This window comes from Aplidium turbinatum, chromosome 14, assembly GCF_918807975.1.
Source record: "Aplidium turbinatum chromosome 14, kaAplTurb1.1, whole genome shotgun sequence".
NCBI lineage: Eukaryota > Metazoa > Chordata > Ascidiacea > Aplousobranchia > Polyclinidae > Aplidium > Aplidium turbinatum.
Genome location: NC_137485.1, coordinates 17,805,106 through 17,829,692, shown reverse-complemented (window position 1 = coordinate 17,829,692; position 24,587 = coordinate 17,805,106). Strand labels below are relative to the sequence as shown.

Sequence of the window (24,587 nt, the reverse complement as noted above, 5' to 3'; positions counted from 1 at the left end):
AGTTTTGGTGTTCTTTACAATCAACCCACAAATAGTTTGATAAGGCAAACAAATTTTGTCATATTCTGGCTGCTTCTGGCAAATTAGTGTAATCAGGATGGTGAAATGATTGAAATGGTGAAACAACGTTGACAACTGTCGTACAATTACACTTGAAGCAAGTCAGAACCACAAAAGTGATAGCTTGTTTATTCTAACACTAATCAGTTTTCATAGCCTATTGGATAATTATAACACTGCCTGGTTTGTACCAATATTAGGTCATATTATATGAGACAAACAAAAGATGTACCATACCGTAACTCAGAAAGATTAAAATTCTTGCAATGGTGTGTCTATTGACTGAATAAAGGGAAGTCAAACTTTTCTATTCTCTGCTGGAAATAGACTAAACAAAAGAGGAATCCAATTTTTGTATTCCCTGTAGGGAATAGTAGGCCTATAGTTGGATTTCTCTTTGTGACTGACCAATCTCAATGTTTTGCGAAGACTGACTGACTGCTTAACAATCCTACTCTTAAAACTCAAAAGTTAATCTGTCTGGTGCAAATGCAATTCAAAACTAAATTCTCACCCCTTTCACTGCCCAGGTTACTGTAAACTTGCCTCCCGCTTTCGCATATTGCCACGTAGCCTACACAAAAACGGTCATTTTATCCATACGGTTTTAGTGTTTTGGACAACTGTTGTCCATTATCTGCTTCAATGATTGTTTTGGGTTAAAACTGATGCTTCCAAACGGTTTTTCAGGCCAAATTACCCCCAAACAAGTACTCATATGCCATTTAAAAAAAATAAAACAAATTTTCTACATGCGCTCTAGCCATCACTACCCCCCAAACGGGAGCGGCATTTTGGGGACCTTCCACCCCCGAAATTTTCGGGCTCCAGACGGATTTTGAGTCTGATGTGTCTAAGGAACTTGAAAGTGCATATGAAAAATGTCTACCCAAATTTGCACAAAACAGCCCTAAAACGTGCATAACTGACCAGACTAAATGTAGCGATCCATTATTTCAACATATAAGTTTTCCTGCCTTTTACTAAAGTTTCTGTAATTTTCCATGCAACTGCTCCCAAAGAAAATAGAAAAAAGGGCGCACACAATAAAATGGTTTGTTCGTCCTTTAACGAGAGCTCGATAAAATCGGAAGAGCTCTATCACATCAAACCAGCTCAATTAGACAAAGAGCTCTATCAAATCAGACCAGCTCTATCACATCAAACCAGCTCAATTAGACAAAGAGCTCATATCAAACCAGCTCTATCACATCAAACCAGCTCAATTAGACAAAAAGCTCTATCAAATCGGACTAGCTCACATCAAACCAGCTCAGTTAGACCAGTTCAGCTCTCAGAAAAACATTAAATTGATTGTTTAATTAAAATGTAATAACTCGTGATAATGTTTCACTATCCTGTAATTTCATTATTCTGTACTGTTTAAATTCAAATTGTGTTATAGACCTACAACATTATACGAACACCTTCTGATAACTTAAAATTATAATTCGAATAACAATAATTGTGTGGAAATTATTTCATGGAGTCAGATAGCCAAACTAGATAAATTAGATAGATAGAAATTTCATCAGGCAGTTAGACAGCCTTCATCTTAATTCAAATTATAAACAAACCATTCTCATACTTAAACATAAACTATCCTTACACTTAAATAACCTAAATAATATATTACCACATTTTGATAAGTTACGTAAAATATATGTAACCACAATAACTCTGTCCATGAACTGATTGTAAAGTATTTTATAACTTAATGCAGTTGAGTGTCTGCAGTAGCTGCCATCGAGCCTCCACCCAATCTTTCAGGGACTCTTCTTTGCCGTGGTGCTTGCAAATAAAATTAGCAGCAAATTTTTCCGGAATACCTTCAATGAAGGTCCTTCATTGTCTAGCGTCAAATCCAGGACAATTAGAACTGTGATTAAACATCAATAAAAGAAAAACAACAGCAATTCCAGATGCTTACAAACAACTAAATCGAAGTACAACTTCATAGCAACTAATTTTTTCTGAATTATTGGGGGGGATGCTGCCAAAATATTGGGGGGGATATATTCCCCCCATCCCCCCTACTTCGGCACCACTGGCTCAGCACAACCGAAAAGTTGGTGGAAATTGTTGAGACCAGAGTTTGGGGAATTTAAGCGGAAGCAATGGAGAAAATTATCCGTCAGCGTCTGGCAACACTGATTTGTGTTCACTTCAAGCCGTAATGATGTGGTTTACTGGTTTGTCTTTGTCAGTTTGTGCTTTGTGGGCTGTGTCCTGTGTGTTAAAGTAGGTGTACCGTACCTGTACAATACTCATTACCAGGGCCGGATTTAGCTGATGAGGGGCCCGGGGCACTTTTAAATCGGGGGGCCCCCGTGAAAAAAAATGTTTTCGCGCCTACGGCGCGAAAAGCCACCTCTACGTTTACAGTAGCATCAGTCCAGTACTGCACAGCGTTTTGCAGAAACTTTAAAGGCCAAAAGGAAAAAAATAACACAAAATCACATTTTTTCCACATAGAGGGGTCCTTCAAAAGTCGGGTGGCCCGGGGCAACTGCCCCCTCTGCCTCCCTAAATCCGGGCCTGCTCATTACTCAGTTAAGGTACCGGTAATCAGCTGCTTCTAGCTGCCAGCTGCCTATTACATCTGTAGTGCATGTTGTCATAATGGTTGCAAGAACTTTATTTCATTGTATGCTTTTCTCAGTAAAGGTTTCTGAATTTTTTTGCATTTTGAATGGTTATTGAGTATCTCTAATTCAAGTTTTGATGTACCGTACAAATGGTGATCAAGCCGTAATCGCATGTGCAATCTTAACCGCACAATATTCCTCGAGTGACTACTGATGCATGAACTAGCTCACTAATTTGATTTACTAGCCTATCCTATATTTTTTACAGCATTTTGACTGCTGATTATACTGTATATAAAAATTTTTGTTGTGCCAATACGCCTGAAATCTCTGCAATGGCAGAGCACACAGCTTCTAATGGACGTGATGTCATCACAGTAGAAGATGGTGAGTGGAAAGACTGGACAAGCACTTGGCGAAAAGCAGGAAAATCGTCACAGGCTCGCCATGTTACAATGACTGGAACTATTACTAGAGGGAAAAAAAGAGGGCAGTCAGTTGATGTTGAACTAGATTTGACAGACCAAGAAATAATGCAAATGTCACAATCACATGAAATGCTAAATTCTCCAGGAAGTGCTATGGACTCTAATGACACCAAAGAATCAGGCAATTGCACTTGTGGCATAAAATCTGGCCCACAAATTGTTTTGCTTGGAATTATTAGTTTTCCTTTTGTTTTTGTGATAAGTTTTTTTGTTTCGTTTTATTTTGGATTGCTGACATGGCAAAACATCTTTAATTACTTTTATGATGAAAAAACGATCTGTCACAGAATCTTAGTGTGTCCTTTGTTAGTACTACTGTTTCCAATTCTCATCATTGGTTTTTCATTGTGTATTTGTGTTTATGCTGTGTTTGTCCAACTGTGTTGGACTTACGATAATTGGAAAACAGAAATTGGTAGTTTTGAAAAAGGGTTTTATGGCTGGTTTTGTAGTGCAATTTCTTTGGAGTCGTGTTCACCCTATATAGTAGTTACTTTAACTGACTCTGAGAGTCCAGCACAAATGCCCTCGCCTAACCAGAATCGATTATCGGTAATTGAAGAAATAGAGGCAGCACCGACCAGAGAACGTGCAAGAATGAATCAGCATTTTTGCAATGAACGTTGTATGCCTGAAACAAGGCATGTTGCAGGAGGCAGTAGAATGGAAAGTTCCATGTGATTACGGTAGCTGAATTTGTGTTGTGTGATATCCTGAAAAGATATCCTGAATTGCCTGAAACAAGGCATGTTACAGGACAGAATGGCCCGTTTCGGTGAGTCCGACCCCTTAACGGGGGATTTTTTCAATTTTTTTTTTAAATTATCGGGTACCGTAGCCTAATTATCATTGCCGTTTTAGGGTTAGAGGTTAGGATCTCACCGAATTGGACTAACCGAATCGGACTCACCGAATAGTAGCAGACCCGTTGCAGGAGGCAGTAGAATGGAAAGTTCCATGTGATTACGGTAGCTGAATTTGTGTTGTGTGATATCCTGAAAAGAATCTTGTCACTTTTTATGTGTTATTGGTGTTGTGCCAAATGCCTCGTCATATTTTATGCGACAATGAAATACCAACTACTGCTGCTTACGCTTTTTTGTCATTACCAATTTGAAATTAGTAGGCTACTAATTGTGTAATCTGTGTGGTAACAAAGGGCTGTGCCAGACAAAAACTTTCATTTTTTTTCGATACCTGTGTCTTGATTTTTTTATAATAGTTTTCCTGTGGAAAAATTTGCTTTATTTCAAACTTTTCATGGAATAAATTTCAAACTTGTTTCTTGTGGCATGTGGTCAACTGCAATGATCTGAAACCAAAGTGCTCTGCAAGAGACTTGGCTGAGTTCAACAGTAGAGCTAAAAAAACTTGCATGATGCTCTGGGCTACCGCCACATGACACACCAAGAAGAAGATTTTGTTCTACTTTCTACAAAAAAAATGCTGTTCGTACAGCCCTGGTGGTTACTTGTCCAGCAATAAGCCTACTTTGTTGCAGAATTCATGTGATTACTTTGGTTAAGAAATGTTTTACAAGCAAGATAGTCATAGAATGGGTACATGACAAAGTCATGACATTCTGACGGAAAACTATTGACCATTGCCAACCTATCGCAGAAACATACTGCAGGGTGAATCACATTGTGAGATTATTTGAATAATTTGTATCATACCTGTAACTTATCACTGATGCTTATCTACTACAACAAGTTAAAAATAAATGAAAGCCATTGTAAAAAGTATTTTTTAGAAGTTTTAATAGTTAAGTGTATGAGTGATTAATAGTGATGCTGATGTTTGTAAACTTTCTGCACATGTGTGCCTCTATTTGTAAATGCTTACATAAGTAAAAAACTGTACCTATTATGCCAGCTTTTACTTGTCAAAGCAGTTGTTGATTGAATTACACTTTTGTGAAAAAAGTTAATAAAACGTTCTGATCACCAATTTTTTTATAATTCTAACTTTAATGAGAATTTGCAATTAGCAGTGTCTCTTTTGTGTGGGCCCAACCGGCCTAATTTAATGAGTTATCAAGTTGCTTTTTATAGTCTGTGATAGCACATTTATGCCATATGAAGGCCTGCAAATATATTAAACTTATAAATCTATCATATTCTGATGAAACCTTAGCTTTCCAAAACTTATTGCTTTGCAGTAGATTAAGTTTTGCTTTTAGCAGCATGATCGTTGATTACCGTACTTCACAAATGTGGATACACTGGTCCTGTTTTAGCCTGATGCTTCGAGTTCAAACTTGCAACATCAGGCTAAAACAGGTCGTTTCTTATTGCTTGTTTGTTTATCTTTATCCTGCATTGCGGGAAAGCGGACTTGAGCGCTATGCATCGGTGTATGCCTTCCGACATACACCTGACCCACGCCGCAGCCGACGGCAATGTCTGTTTCCGGTTGTCTACTCTACTTATGACTTAAATTTGGTATTACCCATTACTCGAAAACGATCACTAGGTAGAGGCAATTATCGTGAAGTTTCTTGCCCAGAAAAACAACAGCAAGTGCGGGTGGCTGGAGTCGAACATGCAAGCTCTCGACTGCAAGCCCAACGCGCTAACCGCTCGGCCACGGCTGCTGACAATTGCTTTGAATCAACATCAAATTACTAAATAAAGATATAATAGGATTTTTGTCTTTTCTGATAGAAATTTTACTTAGCTTAACCCTCCGTCAGGCGCAATGTAATTAGTCAAACGTACGGACGCAATGTGCCTGTCAGACACACGTTAAAAATCATTGTTTAAAATAAGGATTCGAAATGAGCGCGCTCATATATGCCGATAGTTAGTTGTTATGCTTTAAAAATACAAATCGTTTGAGGTGGTTTTATCCTTTTATTATGTTTTTAACGAAAGAAAAAGTGTCTGAGAATAATTTTCAAAATGTTATGCATCTGGCAGATTGTTTCACTCCTTTGGCTTGTTTTCAAAGCAGGACTGACAAACCAAAACCGCATGCTCCAAACAAAGTGCAATGTGGCATTTCTTGCATTCATATCTTGAAAGCGTTCTTCGACCGTTGTCTGTAGTACATGGAGAGCATCTTCTTGTTTTAGGCATCGAACCTGCAGTGTTTCCTGCACCTTCACTTTCTACCTGTTCTCCGTTGGACGGGCAACATTTTTGCAGTCTTGCTTGAAGGTGCAGTGGCACTCCCACTGTTTTCACGCTTCGTCTGGCTAGTTCTCCTGCAACAAGTTCTTTGGAGAGCATCTTCAAAAATATCCTTCTTCTTACAGTTCCTAAACCATTCCCCAGATAAATGACTTGACTGTTAATTCCAGCTACATTGAGCATGGTAAAAAACACTACCATGGGCCATCGCTTTATGTTTCGAGCTACATTGTATGTTGCACACATTGATCTGCAGTGTCCACACCACCTTTTGTTGCATTGTAAATCGTGATTACAGATGGCTTTTTCTGCTCTCCTGAGTCAGGGTCAATTCCTTTGTCTACATGAAAAGTAGACACAAGAATGACTGTTTTGTTGCGCTTGGGAACATATGACACCAACGTGGTGTCTTTCTGAAAGCCAAACACACTTGAGAGCACTTCCCTTCCTTTTGAGATAGAAAATTCAGTTGGCAGCTGCCTTTTGTTTCTTTTCAGTGTACCCACATAAGACAACTTTTTCTCCTTCAGTTCCTGCACAAGGTCTATGTCTGTAAACCAGTTGTAATGTTACGGCCTGAACCGGATATACATGCAGTCAATCTCCTTACTACATCTGTCGGTTTGTTGCTAATATTGTATGGTCCATCAGGCTGTTTGCCAGCATACGGTATATCTCCAAACCATGTGAGTAATACATCTTTGCGTCTACAAGAGAATATTTTTATACCATACTTATTCGGTTTCGATGGTATATACTGACGGAATCCACATCTTCCGCGAAATCCTGCCAGCATCTCATCTATTGTTGTGTATTCTCCAAGAGAGTAGTTTTTCTGGCAGTTGTTTACAAATTCTGTGAAGATTTCTCGTATTGGAGCAAGCCTGTCTTCAGCTTTTCTAGCTATCCTAGTATCACGATCATCAAACCGCATGCAACGCAGCAGGAATTTGAATCTCTTGATGTTCATGACCAGACCGAATTTTTCCACTCCATCTCCTTCTGTTCCCCAGAGCTCTTCCAAACTCTGTCTGTTGGCTCTGTAGGCCCCAGCTAAATAAAGGAGTCCTATGAAAGCACAAATTTCAATTGCATCTGTAAGTTTTGCATCCCGTTCCCTGGCATATTTATTTTTGATAAAATTTATGTACTGATTGGTACAAGTCACCACAGTGTCTAAGATGTCGTCTGTAAAGAACAACTTCCAACATTCTGCTGCAGATTTTGCCAGACTTGCGTCTCCTATTGGCCCTGGTAGATGTCTGATGAGGTTGTGAGGCCTTGTTCTTAAACTGACTTGAAATGGATCTTTGTACCATTTAGTAGTTTTATCCTTCCCAATAAAGTAATTGGTTCCAGCTACTGAATTGTCTTCGTCTGTTTCTTCATCGCTAGAATCTTCCTGTTCCGTTTCAGAATCCTCGTTTCTTTCTTGTACATCATCTTCTGAGTCAGTATCGCTGCTGTCCTCAAAATCTTCTTCCTCATCATCGGAATTTTCCAACAGATACACTGCGTCATCAAGTCCAATCAGTCTATTACTCGCCATTTTACTTTAAAAGCCTAGATAAATTATAGAGTAAGCATAAATTAGAAGTAGACATAGGTATATGTAGAAAAACTGCACTATCGGGCGCAATGAGCCTAACAGAAACCGCAGTAAAATATACAACAAAGTTATATTGTATAATTATGGCAATGCTTTGTTACGACATACGAAAGTAGGAAGTCTCAGACAAGCAAAGCAAAGGTAAAATCTTAACATTTCGTTCTCTGCCACTAATGACGTATGCGGGCGCAATGTGCCTGAGAGATCTCTGACGCTATATCTGCCTTCCACTAACTCCAATCTCCAACTAAGCTTGACCACGTTTACAAGCAGGTGGTTGGTGTGGGTGGTACAGAAGCAGTTTCCGCTCGGCCCATCAGAGCGTAAGATATCCGAAATTACGTCAGCCTTGTGCCTGACAGATCAGTTGCGCCCGACGGAGGGTTAATTAAGGCAGTATTGTACAATGACAATAGATGTACTAACTACATATGCTGTGATAAGCAATAAAAATATTATATATTTTTGAATAGTACCGTATTTTACGGACCATAGGGCGCACCGGACTATAAGGCGCACTGTCAATAAATTGCTTTGATTAGTTTTTTGTTCATACATAAGGCGCACCGGACCATAAGGCGCACCGGACCATAAGGCGCACCGGACTATAAGGCGCACCGGACCATATATAATAGTAGTATCGGTACTGGTTTTGAGTGTAGGCAATAAAGCACTACCGCACTTGATCCATACATAAGGCGCATCGGACCATAAGGCGCACGATCAATTTATGAGGAAAAAAAGAATTTAAAGTGCGCCTTATGGTCCGTAAAATACGGTACATAATTATTTTTGTCATATTAATCAGCTCAAGTGCTTTGTTGATTCGTTTCTCCTTTTGCTACCCTTGCTGTTATCATTAACCATTAAATTCAATCATTTCAGTAAATGGTGTGTTTCTGTTTTATTGCACAATGCACAGGTTTTGATATTAAGTTTTTCTGATGCGTATTGGTAACATTTTGTGTGCTTGGTAGTTGCCCATTTAGAGTAGCAATTTTACTCATTAAATTATTACCGTAGCTACAATTTTTGGTTTGCATATACAATGCTTATTTTCTACCAAAATTCATATCATTATTTAGTATCAAGTTTAGTTTGTCTGTTTGATAAAAGTATTACAGTATCTATTAGTAACCATAAAATTATTAAATTATTCCATGCTGGTAATAGTTTTTAATAGTTATGTGATCAAATTGGGTCTGCTATTATTCGGCGAGTCCGATTTGGCTAGTCCGATTTGGCAAGAGCCTTTTTCGGCAAGTTTTCTATTTGGCAATTTTTTGAAAATCTAACGACGCCTTCTGCAAATCCAACAATTGAATATCATTCAATACTCAGACATTGAATCAATGTAAATACAAACTGTTAGGCTAATTGGGTTCTTTGAATCCTACGTCACAGTCTGTATGCAAACTTAGAATATGGTATATTAGTTATTTTTGTCATCAAATTACCTAGCCTAACTATATTTTTAGAAGTAGTGCTGCCAGACCTTTTTAATTTTTGTACTAAAATTCGTATCATCAAAACTACTTTACTTCTGTAGCTTTAATGTTTTATACAAATTGTTGCAACTATAATCTTTTTCCTTAATTTGCTTTTGACTACAATTTTTTTTGCATTTTTATCACTACCTTTTTGGTAAAAATACAGTATAATTGCATTTAAATCGCCATAAAATTATTTTACTTGTAAGTTTTGTAAAACTTTTGGAAAGTGAAATTGATTGAACAAAGTTTATTTGAACAGAAGTAGTATTATACGGTATGTCTGTATTTTATTATATTTCATTATATCTCTATTGTTATTTACTTTTTTCTGAATCCGCATGGTCACACTGAGCCGGTTTCCTGCAATGTTTATTTTTCTGAGTTTTTTATGACATCACAACCAAGTTTTTGAATGCAAGACTCTCAAAAGTAAAAACTTCCGGAAACTTGTCACTTTTTGAATTTCTTTTTTTACATAGAATCAACTTATTCAGACATGAATTCAATGTAAAGAAAAACAATAGGCCAACTGGGTGATTCAATGTCTTCAGACATTGAATCAATGTAAAAATGAGCTGTTAGGCTAACTGGGTTCTTGAAACAAAGCAAAGGGCTTCTGTGAATTTTTCTCAGTTTCATTTCAACGTATTCTATTCAGCAAAAGTTCCCTTTTCTACACGATTTCAACGTTTAGCGACGTTAAAACAATGTAAAAACGGCAATTTCTGCTGATTGGGATAACTAGGCTACGGTACCCGATAGTTTCCTTTCAATCCAAGCTGTAGGCCACGTATTTGGTTAGCCTTTTCATTCTGTTACTACAGTAGAACTTATATAACTCATCACCCCAGGGGGAACAGAAAAAGTGACGACTTACGTGAACTGACAACCAATGCAAACAGCTAAACTTTGCCATTCTTTCGTGTCGCATTAATTTCATGGTGCTCCGTGACCTAATTAAATGCTATAGTGGTAAAGTGAGACGAAGAGGAAAGCGAGAAAAGAATTTAATTACAGTACACAATAAAGGACCGTACAGTAATAACGCACTTAACAGCTTAACTGAAGAACACAGATATTTTTGACTCCGTTTTGCTTGCAAGTGTCTTGTCAACCAAGTAGTCATGCATTTTTGATAGTGAGCTTGCGAATTCACCACTGTCTTCTTGGCATAACATATAGAGTTGGAGCTTTCCAACCATCTGCAAAGCTTCTTTTGTAGATGGAGGTGGCACAGGCTCTTCTTCCTCTTGACCATCATCTTCTTTGTTGTCTTCATTTTCTGTACCTAAGGTGCCTTGGATTTCTTGCAGTATTGTTTCTTCTGTGATTGTTTCTCTGGTTACCAGTTCCTCATCGCCTTGATGAAATCCTACTGTGGCAGGAACCAAATCGGCAGCTTGCAACCTTTCCCAGATCCCTAGAAATTCTGGACCATTTTCTTCTTGAAGAGTTTCTTCAGCTTCATTGCCATTCAACAGGAAGCCGATTTTTCTGCCAGTTGTCAACAGCATCATGGTCCGCAGACTCAGCTTATCCATGCAATTTCTTACAGACTATTTCTTCTCTTAGTTTCTACCTGTTGACCCAATTGATATCCAGTTTTTCTGGGTTTTGATAACCAAATTCTTCCGCAAACTGCTGAGCTTTCAGCCTCAAATCTTCGCCACTGACTGGCAATTTCTGATATCGCAATCGACCAGACCAACATACTCCACGCATGTGCGTCTGGCTCGATAGAGTGTGTGCGTGCACACTGCACACGTCTTAGCGCAGTAATTTATTCTCGAAAAAGTCTGTAAATGCCACGTCAGCATTTAGGTGAATGACAACTTAGACGAATTTTATGTCCAAGGGGAAGAAAAACAGTGACACCATAATCGAATTGACGAATTATGCAAAGACTACTTAAGGGGACACCTCTAATGAAATCCCAATATTCGCTGATGGCTGAGAAGCTTGCCTCAGATAAGCTAACTATTGTGGGAACCCCCACATACCATATATTTCTGAAAAGGGCATGAAAAGACACATCTGAATATGCAAGTCTCATTTGATGCAATGAGCTTCCTTCAAACACAGACAATATTTCAATAATTATTTTTTGACATGCTAATAGAAAACACTGTTTCTCACTTCCAGCACCACATAGCAACAAGAAATGTTATGAAATGCTAGATCTACCTTATATGCAAAAACCTATGAGAGCTTTTTTCTCTAAAATGTCACTTTCCTAAAAAAAAAATTTTTTTTGAGAGTTACTTGTGTGCGAAAATATTTATACACATTTTTTTCAATAAAATGGTCAAGAAATAAAATTTTTAAAAAAGCTCTCATAGGTTGATGCAATACCATTGTACCAGCATGCATTCCAATTTTTAGCCAATTCGGACAAGAAATAAACAAATGAGTTTGTTTAAATAAACATTTACTGCAAAAAAATGTCATTTTGAGTAAAACGCGTTTAAAGTTATGGTTTGCAAATACAAAGCAAATCGTGCATTTTCAGCTAGGCTATTGTTACTGTCACTACTGGCTTTGAAATGCTAGGATACAGGAAATTTGTAACTGCTGAAGCATGACCAAAACAACAGCTACAAATACCACAAATATATAAAACCAGAAAGGGCTTTTCTGTTGCTACTATTAGTATATTTTCAGCATATCATATCATCGTTCTGGCATATTTTAGACTTTTGGGTCGCGTGGTAGCTCCACTAGTTCTAAAATTTAACAGGGAATGAATTGGAATTGTGGAGAAACTGCCATATATTCAGAATCCTCATGAAATTCTCTATCTTTTCAGTCCAAAATATAATTTTCTTCAAAAAATTTTTTTTTCATTAGAGGTGTCCCCTTAACTGAACTTGATTGTGTACAAAAAGATAGACTTTCCGCCGGGACCTGGCAATCATTGACGACTTGGGAAAACTGACGAGTTTTCCGAAGACGTGTTATCCAAGTTCTACTGTACAATGTAAAAATGAACTGTTAGGCTAACTGGGTTCTTGGAACAAATTTCTGCTGGTTGGGATAACTAGGCTACGGTATCGGATAATTTCCTTTCAATCCAAGCTGTAGGCCACACATTTGTTGATCCAAACTAATCATTTTAACTATTCAAAAGTACTAACTTATAGACATAAACATGATGAATTTTAATTTAATAGTTCAAACATTTTATTTTTTCTGCACGATTTCAATGTTTAGCGACGTTAAAACGGTGTAAAAACGGCAATGATAATTAGGCCACAGTACCTGATAATTTCCTTTCAAAAATTTCAAAAAATTGCCAAATAGGGAACTCGCTGAATCGGACTAGCCGAAACGGGCCATTCCGGATCAAATTATAGCTTGAGTTATCTTTATACTTGTATATCATATATATATGTTTTAAGTTAAATCTTTTAACCGTACAAGCAGTTTTTTGCATTTTCTATGTTAATTATTTTAGGTCTATTTAAACTTTTTAAAACATGAAATATACATATTTGAACTTTTGTTTTACTTATAAATAATTTAAAATTGTAAAAAACAATTCTGTGTAAGACATTTTCACCATTATACCAATGCAATAAACATTGTCAAGGTAATGTGCCTGCTCATAAACATGACACTTTATAATTTGACTCGTGGCATAAGCACCAGGAAAATAACATGTGAATAAATTATTGTTCTGATTCCAACAATCCAACAAAATATGCTGTTTTGTATATTGTGCTAAGAGAACGTTCAAATATTATGTAACGCTTTTTTTCCGCATTTTTGAACCCCCTCCCCCATGTAATGCCAGCGTAATGTTTTTTCAACCCCTTCTCCCCCATGTAACGCTTTTTCACTACAAATTCAGCGCAAAAAACTACCATTCCGTACTCGAAAGCGTTATGTAACGTTTTGCTCAAACCCCCTGATGTGACGCTAACGTAACGCTTTGCATAAACCCCCCTCCCCCTCGAAGGAGTTATGTAATATTTGAACGTTCCCTAAATGCCTTTCAAGTTTTTTCTGACTTTGTAACTTACCTATGAGTGTTTTTATGGTACATTTTTTATGGTATGTGACGGTTATAGGAAAATTGTTTGTAGGCAATTCTTCGTAAAGCAATTCTTCGTAAACAGTTTTTCGTAAAACAATTGTTCGTAAACTGTTGTTCGTAAAATGAAATCCGTAAAACAATTCTTCGTAAAGCATTTCTTAGTATACATCAAATTTGAACTGCATGCACAAAAAATGCTTTAGGAAGAGTTGTTTTACGAAGAATTAAGTTTACGAAGAATTGTTTTACGAAGAATTGCTTACGAAGAATTGCTTTACGAACAATTGCTTACGAACAATTTGTCGGACACCGTATGTGACATAGTTTTGTTAATGTTCAATATGAAGGATCACAAAATGATTGCTCTCATCTCATGTAATTGTTTGTCATGATTAGAGCAACCAAAACTTAAGAAATTAAACTTTTTCACCTTCTGTAAAGTCCTTACCACCAAAATTTTAGACTGATACAAGAAGAGGTTGAATTTTATAATTTATTTTAAGGCTCAGTTTTTTAGTAATAAAGTTACAAGAAAGTACAAGCTTTTGCCACTTCTGCTCCAATGCTTGTAATCTATTTTTGTTTTGGTTACTACTGCACATTTAGATTGAATAGTTATGAAAAAGCTGGTAAGGTGCTGTCGTTTCTTAGTGAATGGTTAGGAAACAGCTCAAACTATTGAGCCTTACTTTCAGGATGATTTCAAATTTCGCTTAGTTGTTATTACGTGCTAAAACTTCGTACCTAAACAAAAAGTGAAAATGTCAAGTTTTAGGTAAACGAACTGGTTGCTCTCGTCATAAATGCGATTATATTGTGCGTGTACTTGATTGTTGCATATTTTTATGATGGTATGTTCAATTCTGCATATCAACAAAGTAGTTCAACATTGGCAGAACTGTAAAATATTATATGGAACTTGCATTATTTGCAGCTTACTCAGCGCTTGCAATGGCTGATCAATGAGATTAAAACTGGAATTAATGCTCTGGATTTTTTTAAAGTAGAACAACTGTGGATTATTTGTAGCTCAACCTACAAGTCACTTGGGATGTAAAATGTTGCTTTGGTAACTGTAACTGAAGAGGCCAAGAAAAGCTACCAATATTGATTTCATGCAATTTTGCAAATTCAATAAGTTTTCAGCAACTTTAGTTGCCAGAACAAACTGCTTAAAACTGCACACCATTTAAGATTCATATAGATATTTCCATGTACCGGACTACCGGTATCATGTTTGTTATTTATTTCAATGTAGTCATCATGCCTTGCCAGCTTACACAAGATTTGTTGTATTGGAAGCTGTCCACGCATTGACCCATCTCAATTGTGAAGCCTTGATTTTCGTTGAACAATTCATATACAAGTGCTGTATTATTTTATTACATGAATTGTTGGTGTTTTCTTTAGTTTACGTTAAATTTTTGTTTTTTGTTTCAGAATGGTTGTAGGCATTAGGTAAATAAGCAAATTTTTGTTAATAATTACAATTACGTATTGACAACATTGTCTGTGTTTGAATGAAAATGTCGGAAAATATTGAGTTAAAAGATTTTGCCAAGTCTTCTAACGAGTTATCAAAACTTCCTACCAAGTTTTCTGTGAAAGACTTATCCGAAACGGAAGGCATAGTATACAGAAAGATGATCAATGAATCTTTTTTTTATCGTGGTCATCCTGCGGCTCTTGTTGTGGCTGGTATAACTTATGTTGGTTTGACAAGAAAAATTCCATTCATGTCCAACTTGCCAAAGTTTATTGTCTGTTTCACTTCTTCATTGGGTGTAAGTGCTGTGGCCCGAGACTCCTACATGCCAACAATGCAGAAGAAAGTGGTGGAAGATTTACCTCCCAATTCCTACTTACGCCTTTGCGTTGAGAACGGTCTTGTTTTTAAACCTTTACTTTTCAAAGGCATGAAGTTTCAAAAAGACGTTTCACCATCCACTAATCAATTACAAGACGAAATCGAACAAATTTCTTTTGAAAACAACATGAATACATCTGATGTGAAGTTTTGAATTGAATCAAAAAATTAAGAAACTATTTTTTCGCAGTTCAGTACGGTATTCAAAGCATTTATACAAAAATCTTAGAAATGAATGTTGTGTGTGGCCCCTGATCTTTAGTTTTCTATTAATTGCAATATACAGTTTTTTGAAAGTAATGAATCTTAGATGAAATCAGTATGCTACTGACTGAGTGTATTAAATCTTGTCCACAACATACTTTCTCTGGTGATGCTTGATTTACAGTAGCTTCTTAACTGTATAATTGTGTGAATCGAGTTTTTCTATACAAATCTATGAATTAATCTATTTACTATAAAAAACGCTTTTGATCAAGTAGATAATTTCAAAGATCGGTTACAGTTCAGCCAATGATGTTTGCAAACTGTGTTGAGCTTTTCTAATCGCATGTGTTGATAGACTTGAAGACTTTTAGTTTGGCACTAGTAAAGCTGAAATGGGATTGATTTTTAAACTTGTATTGATTTTTTCAGTTCTCCAACGATTGCTCCTAATTTTTTTATTTAATCACAAATCATGGTTAATGTTTATTGACCTGCTCATCCATTTAGTCTCAACTTTAAGTCGATTGCAAAATAAGTGTCCCATTGGAAAAAACCATCACACTTTTGTCCATTGATTTCCAATGGAAGAAAATGAGGACTTCTATGGAATTGTTATAGAAGATCCTGGGGGGATTGAAGTTCCTTATGAAGAGCCCCCAATTCGTGGACCTAACCCCATCATAGTGGCGGGTTCTGGTCATGTCACAGTGTGAGTTTTTTTTATATATGATATTATACTGGTTTAAAATTAGACGTTTGAACAGACAGTCAGCTGTCCTTATTGTTTCAAGGCGAGACTAGCTATCGTGAAATGTTTAATATAGGCTGTTTAAATTTGCTGCAACTTGTAAGTTCTGCAATGGATCATATTCAGTTGGATGTTTTTGTAATTTCCATATCAATTTGTTAATTTTTGATGAAAAAATCCATTTCGTAAAGCGTTATGATGTTATATGTGGAATTGTGGATTTCATACGCACTAGTGTGATATATATATTTTTCTTCATGATGTTATAAATCGTTGAGATACATTGTCACCAGATAGACATTTTAATGATGCGACAACTGTTTTTAACTTAGTTCATAACAAATTTTCATTTCTCATAAGCTATTAGAACTATTGAAGCAGAAAACTTTAATTTTGTGATCCAGGTAATGTTGTTTTTTGGGTTGATTGTCTTCCAGGAAGCTTTTTCATTGTTTGGTGCTACCATGCGTTTTAAAAACTTTTCCATTTACTCTTCCTCTGTTACCTTTCAGATTTGGTCTATGCAACCGATTCAATACGGAAGTTCCCACGTCCTTGACAGGAAAGGTATTATTTAATACGAACTCGTTGCGAACTCGTTTGCCCTTATATAAACAACAGTATTTTGTACTAGCATTTGACACTTATCATTGATACATGCAAAGTTGTCAGTAAGTTTGGGCTTTTAGAGATTACAACCTAAAGTCACAATTCACAAGTTTATCACTTGTTTGCATTCCACACAAGTGCTTTTACTCTTGGGTGGAGAATGTATAATATTGATTAGTTTAACCTTTTCAGTAGGGTTGTGTTGTCTTGACAAACCAAGCTTAACAAAATGTCACCAAAAGTATTACTTTTAGATTGCCCCTGAAGAGTTCACAGGGACCATATACAGAATCAACAGAATATTGGGGAAGATGGTTGCTGTTAACTTTAAGTGGCTCATATTTGGCTGCCTCTGTTGTTGCTGCACGCTCGGTTGTTCGTGCTGGCCCGTCATATGTTTAAACAAAAGGACAGTACGAACTATCAACAAAGCCTTGGAGTGGGAAAACGTACAGCTTTATCATAAAGTAAATTTTGTGGATTTAGTGCACGTTTGTTGTTAAAAATACTGCATTAACCTTTTAAACTATGGCCAACAAAAACGGATAACCTAGGCACCATGCAGAAGACTCCAAAACTGAAAGCTGCTGTTGATTGTAGATAAAACTGGACTTGGGTTTTCCTAAAATGTTTTTTCAAGTGGTTTTAGTGTTCAGTTATTTCCGTGTTCACTGTTCAGTGCTGTTTTTTTTTTTATCTTGCAGTTTGCATGTTAGCATATTGATAGTTGATAAAGTAGGCTTATAGCCGCCAATGAAAACTACTGAATCTACATATAGAGAAATCCATTCAATATTTGAATTAATAAATTGCGTTTATACATTGCCTTATAAAATTCTATTTTTTATTATATATATTAAAATTTTTCATGATAAAAAATCGAAACAATTGAATAAAAGCACCTGAAAAAAACATTTTAGGCAAATGTGGAACCCAAGTAACACGTTTATCTGCAATCGACATCACCCTTCAGTTCTGAAGGCTCAAGCACTGTGTCTAGGCAATATCTTTTCGTAGGCCACGTTTTAAATCTTTTGTTTTCATTTATAAAATACTACTTTTTTTCTTGCCAAGCAAATAGTAACTTTTTAGCAGTTCTTTGCTCAAATTATTACATGGCCCCAAATCTCAAGCGTTCAATTTGGGCGTTTTTTAATGCGTTAGGCAGGCTACTTTGGCATTTTGAAATATTTTAGGCGTTTTTTTAATTTTTTGCCAGCATTGTAAATAGTTTAATAAACTCTGTTTTATCAATGCGCACTAGTCTATGTACAAAACATCAGGTTTGAAAAGGCAACTTTTCCAGAATCTTGATGGTGGTTTTCATAATACTGCATTTTGGGCAGATTTTGTCAACAGCATGATTATTACCAATTAGCATAGCCTAAGGTGTTGCCACTGTGTCATATATTATTCTGAAATGTATTAAAAAAACGTCAAGTTTCTTAAATTTGGCGTTAAAACCGCCAATATGGCAATCCTGTTTATCGTGCAAGATGAGGCCTAGCGTTTGGCTTCTAGCCCAGATGCTGTTGTAGCGACGTCAACGCTCAAGCCCTCAAATTCTATCACGTACTCTTACAAGTTTCACAATTTATTTGTAAATGAAGGCTGTGAGACCGTGACCACGTGTGAGATCGCCTTATGGACAGCTTTGTCTAATGTCTATGATAGTAATTTTCAGCAAGGCTTGGGAACAGTGCCGGATTAAGGGGGGGGGGGGGGGCGGACTGGGCTGAAGCCCAGGGCCCCCACTTTTGGGGGCCCCACCTCAAAGAAAAAAATCTACTAACTTTTTTAGTTGCACAGCTGGAGATTACTGCTTTAATTCGTATCTCAAACAAGCAAGGGCGGCTCACCCATATGTGCTGCGGTGCTGCAGCATCCCTGCCCAGCCCCAGTTATTCAATTTTTCTTCGTTTTTTTTAACAAAAAACATATTTAGTTGATACTTTCATATCCGAAAATGGTACGGATTAGGGGTCAAAGTTATGATAATGCTGCCAATATGAGTGGCAAGTATAACGGTCTTCAAGCTCTTCTGCGCGAGAAATGTAGTGTAGCTCATTATGTCCCTTGCACAGCACATTTACTTAATTTAATTGGTAGCCTAAATGTCCTGTAGAAACATGCCGTTCTGCTGCTGAGCTTTTTGAATTGTTGCAAAGCCTTTATTCATGGCTCGTCTCGTCTACTCATCGTTGGCAAGTCCATCGAAAATTCCTAGAGGGTTTGCCTGTTTTGAAGACATTATCTGATACAAGATGGTCAGTTAGATATGATGCAGTTCTTCTTCTTCTTCTATCGAGTCTTCTAAAGTTTGTTGATACACCACAGATTGACACATTCTTCCGCAACGGAGTTATACACTGACAGGTCTCACCTACTGTACCGGTGGCAAGCCGAGGGCAAACAAGAAGGTGATCCGCTGCATAGGCGTAGCCAGGGGGGACGAAAGAGGCCATTCCCCCCCCAAATTTTCCAAGTTTGGATTCCGAAGTTGAGCCCTTTGTTGAAAATATAATAAAGTTTGTAGAAATTTATATCGTTTTCCAAGACATCTGGCTTTTAATACCCCCAAGGACTTGTTTTAGACACACAGAAAGACACCAATAAATTTTGCAAATCGTAAATCGCGCAAAATTTACGCGATTTACGTTTCTTTGAACTAATTTGTGGAGCAATTTCAGAATGGCTTACTCTGTTGGGTTTTTGTGTAGTTATTGAGTTTTTGTGTAGCTGAGTTTTTAGTGTTTTCTAATTTAGCCGCAGTTTTTGCCCGTTCGTGTGTAAGAGCTATCTTTAATAAGTTAATAGCTGTTTATCTGCTAATAACTTTCATACAAATATTACCCTAAAAGTGTTTTTGAGAAAGCGCTATAATCCATTATTTGAGTGTATTTTTTCAAAAATTAACCCCCCTACCACTTTTAGTGCTTCAACCCACCAGGATACGCCACTGCACATCAAGTGGCGATGGCTTTAAATCAAACAATTTGTTGTTCTCTTCAATTCATCAAATATTTGGCCCCCCAAAATTTTTTTCTGGCTACGCCACTGGTCCGCTCTTTGGGACTCGGTGCCACAGATACATGCACGCCACCATTAATTTTTAGCGAAAAATGTCACTTGATAAGGGCCCCCACTTTCAGCTCAGCCCAGGGCCCCTTAAACCCTTAATCCGGCCCTGCTTGGGAAGTACCGTTTTAATACAAACTGTGACGTGTCGTAAAGTAAAGTCAGCAACGTATCAACGTAGAGTAGGAAAACAACTGCTTCAAAATATTGATTTTTACAGCTTGGATTACATTGGAACCTATCTAAGAGAAAACTATCATCCAGTAACATGCAAGAATACGTAAGTTGTTTAAAATGCTGTATAAATCGAAAATAAACGCAACTATTTGGAGATTGAAAGGAGATGTAGTGACAGGTTTCGGAACCATGCTTGTTTTAAGCTTGACCCAATCAGCAAAATCCGTTATTTTCACATTGTCACATTCACAACGTCTGCAGACGTTGAATCAATGTAAAAATGACAGATTTTCCTGTCTGGTGACGCGCAACCATGCAATTACCTTTGGACCGCGGGACTGACATCTCAAAATACACCACTGAAGGCATTTTGAAATGGTAGAGTATTGCGAACGTGTATATAGGTTTGAAACAGTCTTAGATGGTAATATTTCCATAAAACTTAAACTACTTACAGTCGTGCAAGTCGTACATCCATTGCGGAAACCTTGCTTCATTAGAAGCGCACATGTGTCATGGCGCTGGCATTTTCCAACCTTTTCCATATCATTAAACTATAAAGGTTTAAATTCTTGCTAGTTAATCCTAACGGTGGCATGTAACAAATTCTAATTTTCTCTTTAAAAGGCTTTTGTAATTGAATTGTTCGTTATGACGTCAGTGCCTAATTACTATCAATCACTAGCCAGACAGACATGTCATAGTCATTCAACATTTACGGTTAGCTTGCCAAAGTCATCAGTTAATTGCCAACCCGTAGCCGGTGTATTATTTGTTTCGTAACTGAAGTGAACGCTGTCGTTGCCTACTACAGTAAGCTACCGCTGCAATACTAAAAGCACGGATGTGAAAAACGTCGAGTTTAAAGTCACACCCAGTTGTGTTGTGTCTATGAAGATGCATATTTTTATGGCGCATGACCACAAGTCTTCAAAGCGGCAATATATACATCTAACTTGCTATTTCTTTAAGTCTTTTCCTTCGCCTGACTAAATGACCGCCTTTAGATGTTATTAATCTCACTGGCGGCTGGGCCAAGTCAACGTATCAAGCGCATTGAACGATCAGTTTCTTGGAAGCCAGACTTTGGAACAAAATCTGCAGTCGGGCTTAGGCTGAGATATATTTAGTTGATTTACCTATCACTGTCTTTACAGACAGACAAATGGGCTCGGGGTTATGAATCTCGTTAGAATGACACTTGGAAGGATAGTTGTCTATACACTTTAATCCTAAAATCTTGTCACAGTCTGGACAAGTCATTCATTCAAATAATATTTCCTCATCTTCAATACTTGATCGAGCTATCTGATGCTCGAGCATCAAGAAGGCAAAGTGCGAATGATTGAGTATCAAGTTTCAAACTCGAAGTGCAACTGATACCCATAAAATTTTCCCAGCTAAAGTGTAAAACAAGTTGAATTCAAAGGCTTTCGAACAGTTAACGTGTGCAGAAGAAATTTTCATCACGTATTGCGGGTTTGTAAAAGTATAAATTGTCTTGCTCGTTCTTTCAAACGCAATCGACGCTGTCTTGATTACAAGTAATTGTGTGTTCAGTTTGGACAAGCAAACCATTACTTCAATAATGTATTAGCTGATAAAGAAATGAGCATGCTATCATTTCAACGTTATGAAACGTTACAATAGTGCAATGACAATTGTTAAAGCGTCGTTGGCATAAACTTCAGACTGTTAATTACTTTTGTATGACACAGGCGATTACATCGATGAAAGGTCATCTGCATCTGCCATTGTAATTTCAGATGATATACGACTGACGATAAATTAAGCTAAATACAAAAACGACAATCTTTGCGTGATCAAGAAATGCATGCCATGATTGAAAACCGATCAAATGGGTGTCATCACTTTTTTTACGTGTAGGCTGTAGCCTTAAAGCATGATTTTAATATATTTTGGCACTTATAATATAAGGAAACAAGTTGCAAATAAAATGCAACCTACGGCTACAGGTCAAGGAAGGATACCTCAAACTGACCAAACTGATTAGTATTATTTATGAAAAATAAACCCAAAATCTGAGCGACTACCGACAGGATTTCGGATTTCCATTACAAATCAAAGTTACCATGAAATAAGCCGAAAAATTTGCTCTCACTTGTGGACTCTTAAAAATTGTGCAATCTTGGTTGAGTAACTCCAGGGCGAAAGTCCAGTTCCAGACATCATATACATCATCGCTCTGCGCATTGCGCATGCGTAGGACGTACAAAACTTCAAAATAGCATAATAAAGTTAACACCACAGAAAAGCGCTCACCGGATTCACTGCTACAATGAGGATAAGAAGAAAATAATAACAATCTATCAGTTTTGTTTGGCATCACGTTAAGTCATGGCTGGCATGCTGATGATTACTCCAAGAACGACTGTATTGTTCACTATTGTTTTTTTTTTTTGCTGAGACTTTTCTGTCATTTGTCCGAAATGACTTCAAAAGACTCGGTCATTTTTTTTTATCTAATTCGGTCATTTTTTGGTGTTGAAATATTTTCTTTTTGTGCTACTTTTGTATTTGCATTTATAACAAGATATTAGATCAACGTTTAAACTCTAAGTCTAGGGCTACGTCTTACATTTCCAATTGACAAAAAGTTGGTTCTCTTTGCAATCACTAAAACCGATCTATGCACGATTGCACGTATATATTATTTCGGACAGTTTGACCAAATGCATTTCAATTTTTAAGGAAATTTTACCAAAAATTTGGTTTACGACCGAAAACAACGTTTCGTTTCAAGCGCATAATAAAAATGGAGTTGTCTGAATATAGAAACAGAAAGAAATTCTAAGAAACTTATTTCTCATCATCTCATTACTAAAAAATTTATTTCAAAACCAAGACAAGAAATTTTTCTTCCAAATAAAATGTTTTGATCTATGTTTTAGGTGCTTCTGATCGAATTCATTCCCAAGTTGCCTATTGATCGCCCGGACTGACAGCGTGTGAGAATCAAACTTTCAACTACTGAAGACATTGCACAAATCAAGTTTTGTTGTGCAGTTTCATACAACTATCCTGTAATTGCAATTAGGCTGTGAAGCATTTCGTTTTGGAAGTTTGTGACGTATTGTAAACTCTCAAGACGTCTCTTCTACCTCAGAAACTCACTTTATTATAACGTTGTTGTTTCTGACTTCAGTATGTCTTGTGTTCCAACAAGGAGTTAGTTTTGTAAAAAGTTTCTTTCTTTATTGCCTTTTTTATCACAATGATTATGGCGTGTCGTTTAGGTTTGCATTTCTTGTTTTGTATGAGCGTACTGTACTATCATGAAATGCCAACCGGTCTCTGGTCAAGATTTTCTTCGTGGCTGTGTACACCACGGTATAAAAAACTGTGAAAGTTGTGAGGATATCAAGCGACATTGTTTCCAGTATATACTGTATATAATTTACCCAAAAGACTTTGGTAAACTCCCCGATTATGCTTAAAAATCCCGACCAAGTTAGAGCTCATTAACTCTATTATGATCATGGAGAAATAACCTTCTCAGATAGCAAAATCCATCATTTTTACATTGGTTCAACGTCTGCAGACGTTGAATCAATGTAAAAATGATAGATTTTGTTGTCTGGGTTGCAATCTGTAGCTTTGAAGAATCTGGTTTCAGTGATGGATACGTTTTTCTTTTCACGTTACAGAGATGGGCAACATCAGCAGATGGTGTCACATTTGATCTTTATGTATCGCACTTCTGTTGAAAAAAAAAAACGTACCGGTAATTTCCAAATTCTTGCACAGTGCAAAACCTACAATCAAGATAGTTGTTTATTGGATTGGTTCTTACAAAAACTTCCGCTTTTTAAGCATGACTTTCTATTCCCTGGAATTCACTGCTTTGTACCCCCACTGCATGCACTTCTTATGCATATTGCTAGTGTAATGCCAAAAGTGAATTTACCTTGTCAGACACTTGTTGCAAGTTGGTTTGTTAGTAAATTTCATTCTGTTCTCTGGTTATTTCATGTAAGTAAGTTTTGTTTCTTTTTCTAAAACTGTGTGATTGAAGTAATCATATAGAACCACGCTTGATGCATTGGAAATTCAAGCGTGATTTTATTATATATAAGTATTAAACAGATAAAACCAAGCAACCACACGGCATTTAACATAATACATTAAAGTGAACATAAACTACGTTCCGTGTAGTTCAGTGGTTCTCAACGGGGGCGGTACCGCCCCCCGGGGGGCGTTTTGATTTTGCAGGGGGGCGGTATGATTACCTCGGCTTAAGGGGGCGTTTTGATTATTAGGGGCATGGCTGCCTAAAGATACGGCCAGATTTGTCACATTTTGAAGAAATTTCCAGATTTGGTCAACTTTGGACGACTGCTGAAATGAAGTTTTTTTTAAATTGTATTTTTTCTCCTTCTTTACTGTTTTCCCCAGATGACACAATAGGTTTTAACATCATCAGATGTTGAAAAACAAACACAATTTGATTTGGAAGATTTTAGTCAGACTGT

At 37.0% G+C, this 24,587-nt stretch overlaps 2 protein-coding genes across 2 annotated transcripts; both read left to right on the top strand.

Moving 5' to 3' along the window:
* The first annotated feature begins 2,983 nt into the window (after positions 1-2,983).
* Positions 2,984-3,817, top strand: LOC145782951 (transmembrane protein 169-like). The gene has a single exon (XM_082594711.1). It carries the CDS (start codon positions 2,984-2,986, stop codon positions 3,815-3,817), a length of 834 nt encoding a protein of 277 aa, XP_082450837.1.
* Positions 3,818-15,425: 11,608 nt separating this feature from the next.
* Positions 15,426-23,057, top strand: LOC145783197 (cysteine-rich hydrophobic domain-containing protein 2-like). Its single transcript, XM_082594998.1, has 5 exons — positions 15,426-16,191; positions 16,743-16,797; positions 17,094-17,306; positions 20,138-20,197; positions 23,007-23,057. The coding sequence occupies exons 1-5, from the start codon at positions 16,064-16,066 to the stop codon at positions 23,055-23,057; spliced, it is 507 nt and encodes a 168-aa protein (XP_082451124.1). The 5' UTR covers positions 15,426-16,063.
* The last annotated feature ends 1,530 nt before the right edge of the window (positions 23,058-24,587 follow it).

Excerpts from the sequence above, each read along its gene's own strand:
- LOC145782951 (XM_082594711.1), top strand. The coding sequence starts at position 2,984 with ATGGCAGAGCACACAGCTTCTAATGGACGTGATGTCATCACAGTAGAA.
- LOC145783197 (XM_082594998.1), top strand. The coding sequence starts at position 16,064 with ATGGAAGAAAATGAGGACTTCTATGGAATTGTTATAGAAGATCCTGGG. Across the intron at positions 16,192-16,742 it reads GGTTCTGGTCATGTCACAGT|ATTTGGTCTATGCAACCGAT; the intron begins GTGAGTTTTTTT and ends GTTACCTTTCAG. Across the intron at positions 16,798-17,093 it reads CCACGTCCTTGACAGGAAAG|ATTGCCCCTGAAGAGTTCAC; the intron begins GTATTATTTAAT and ends TATTACTTTTAG.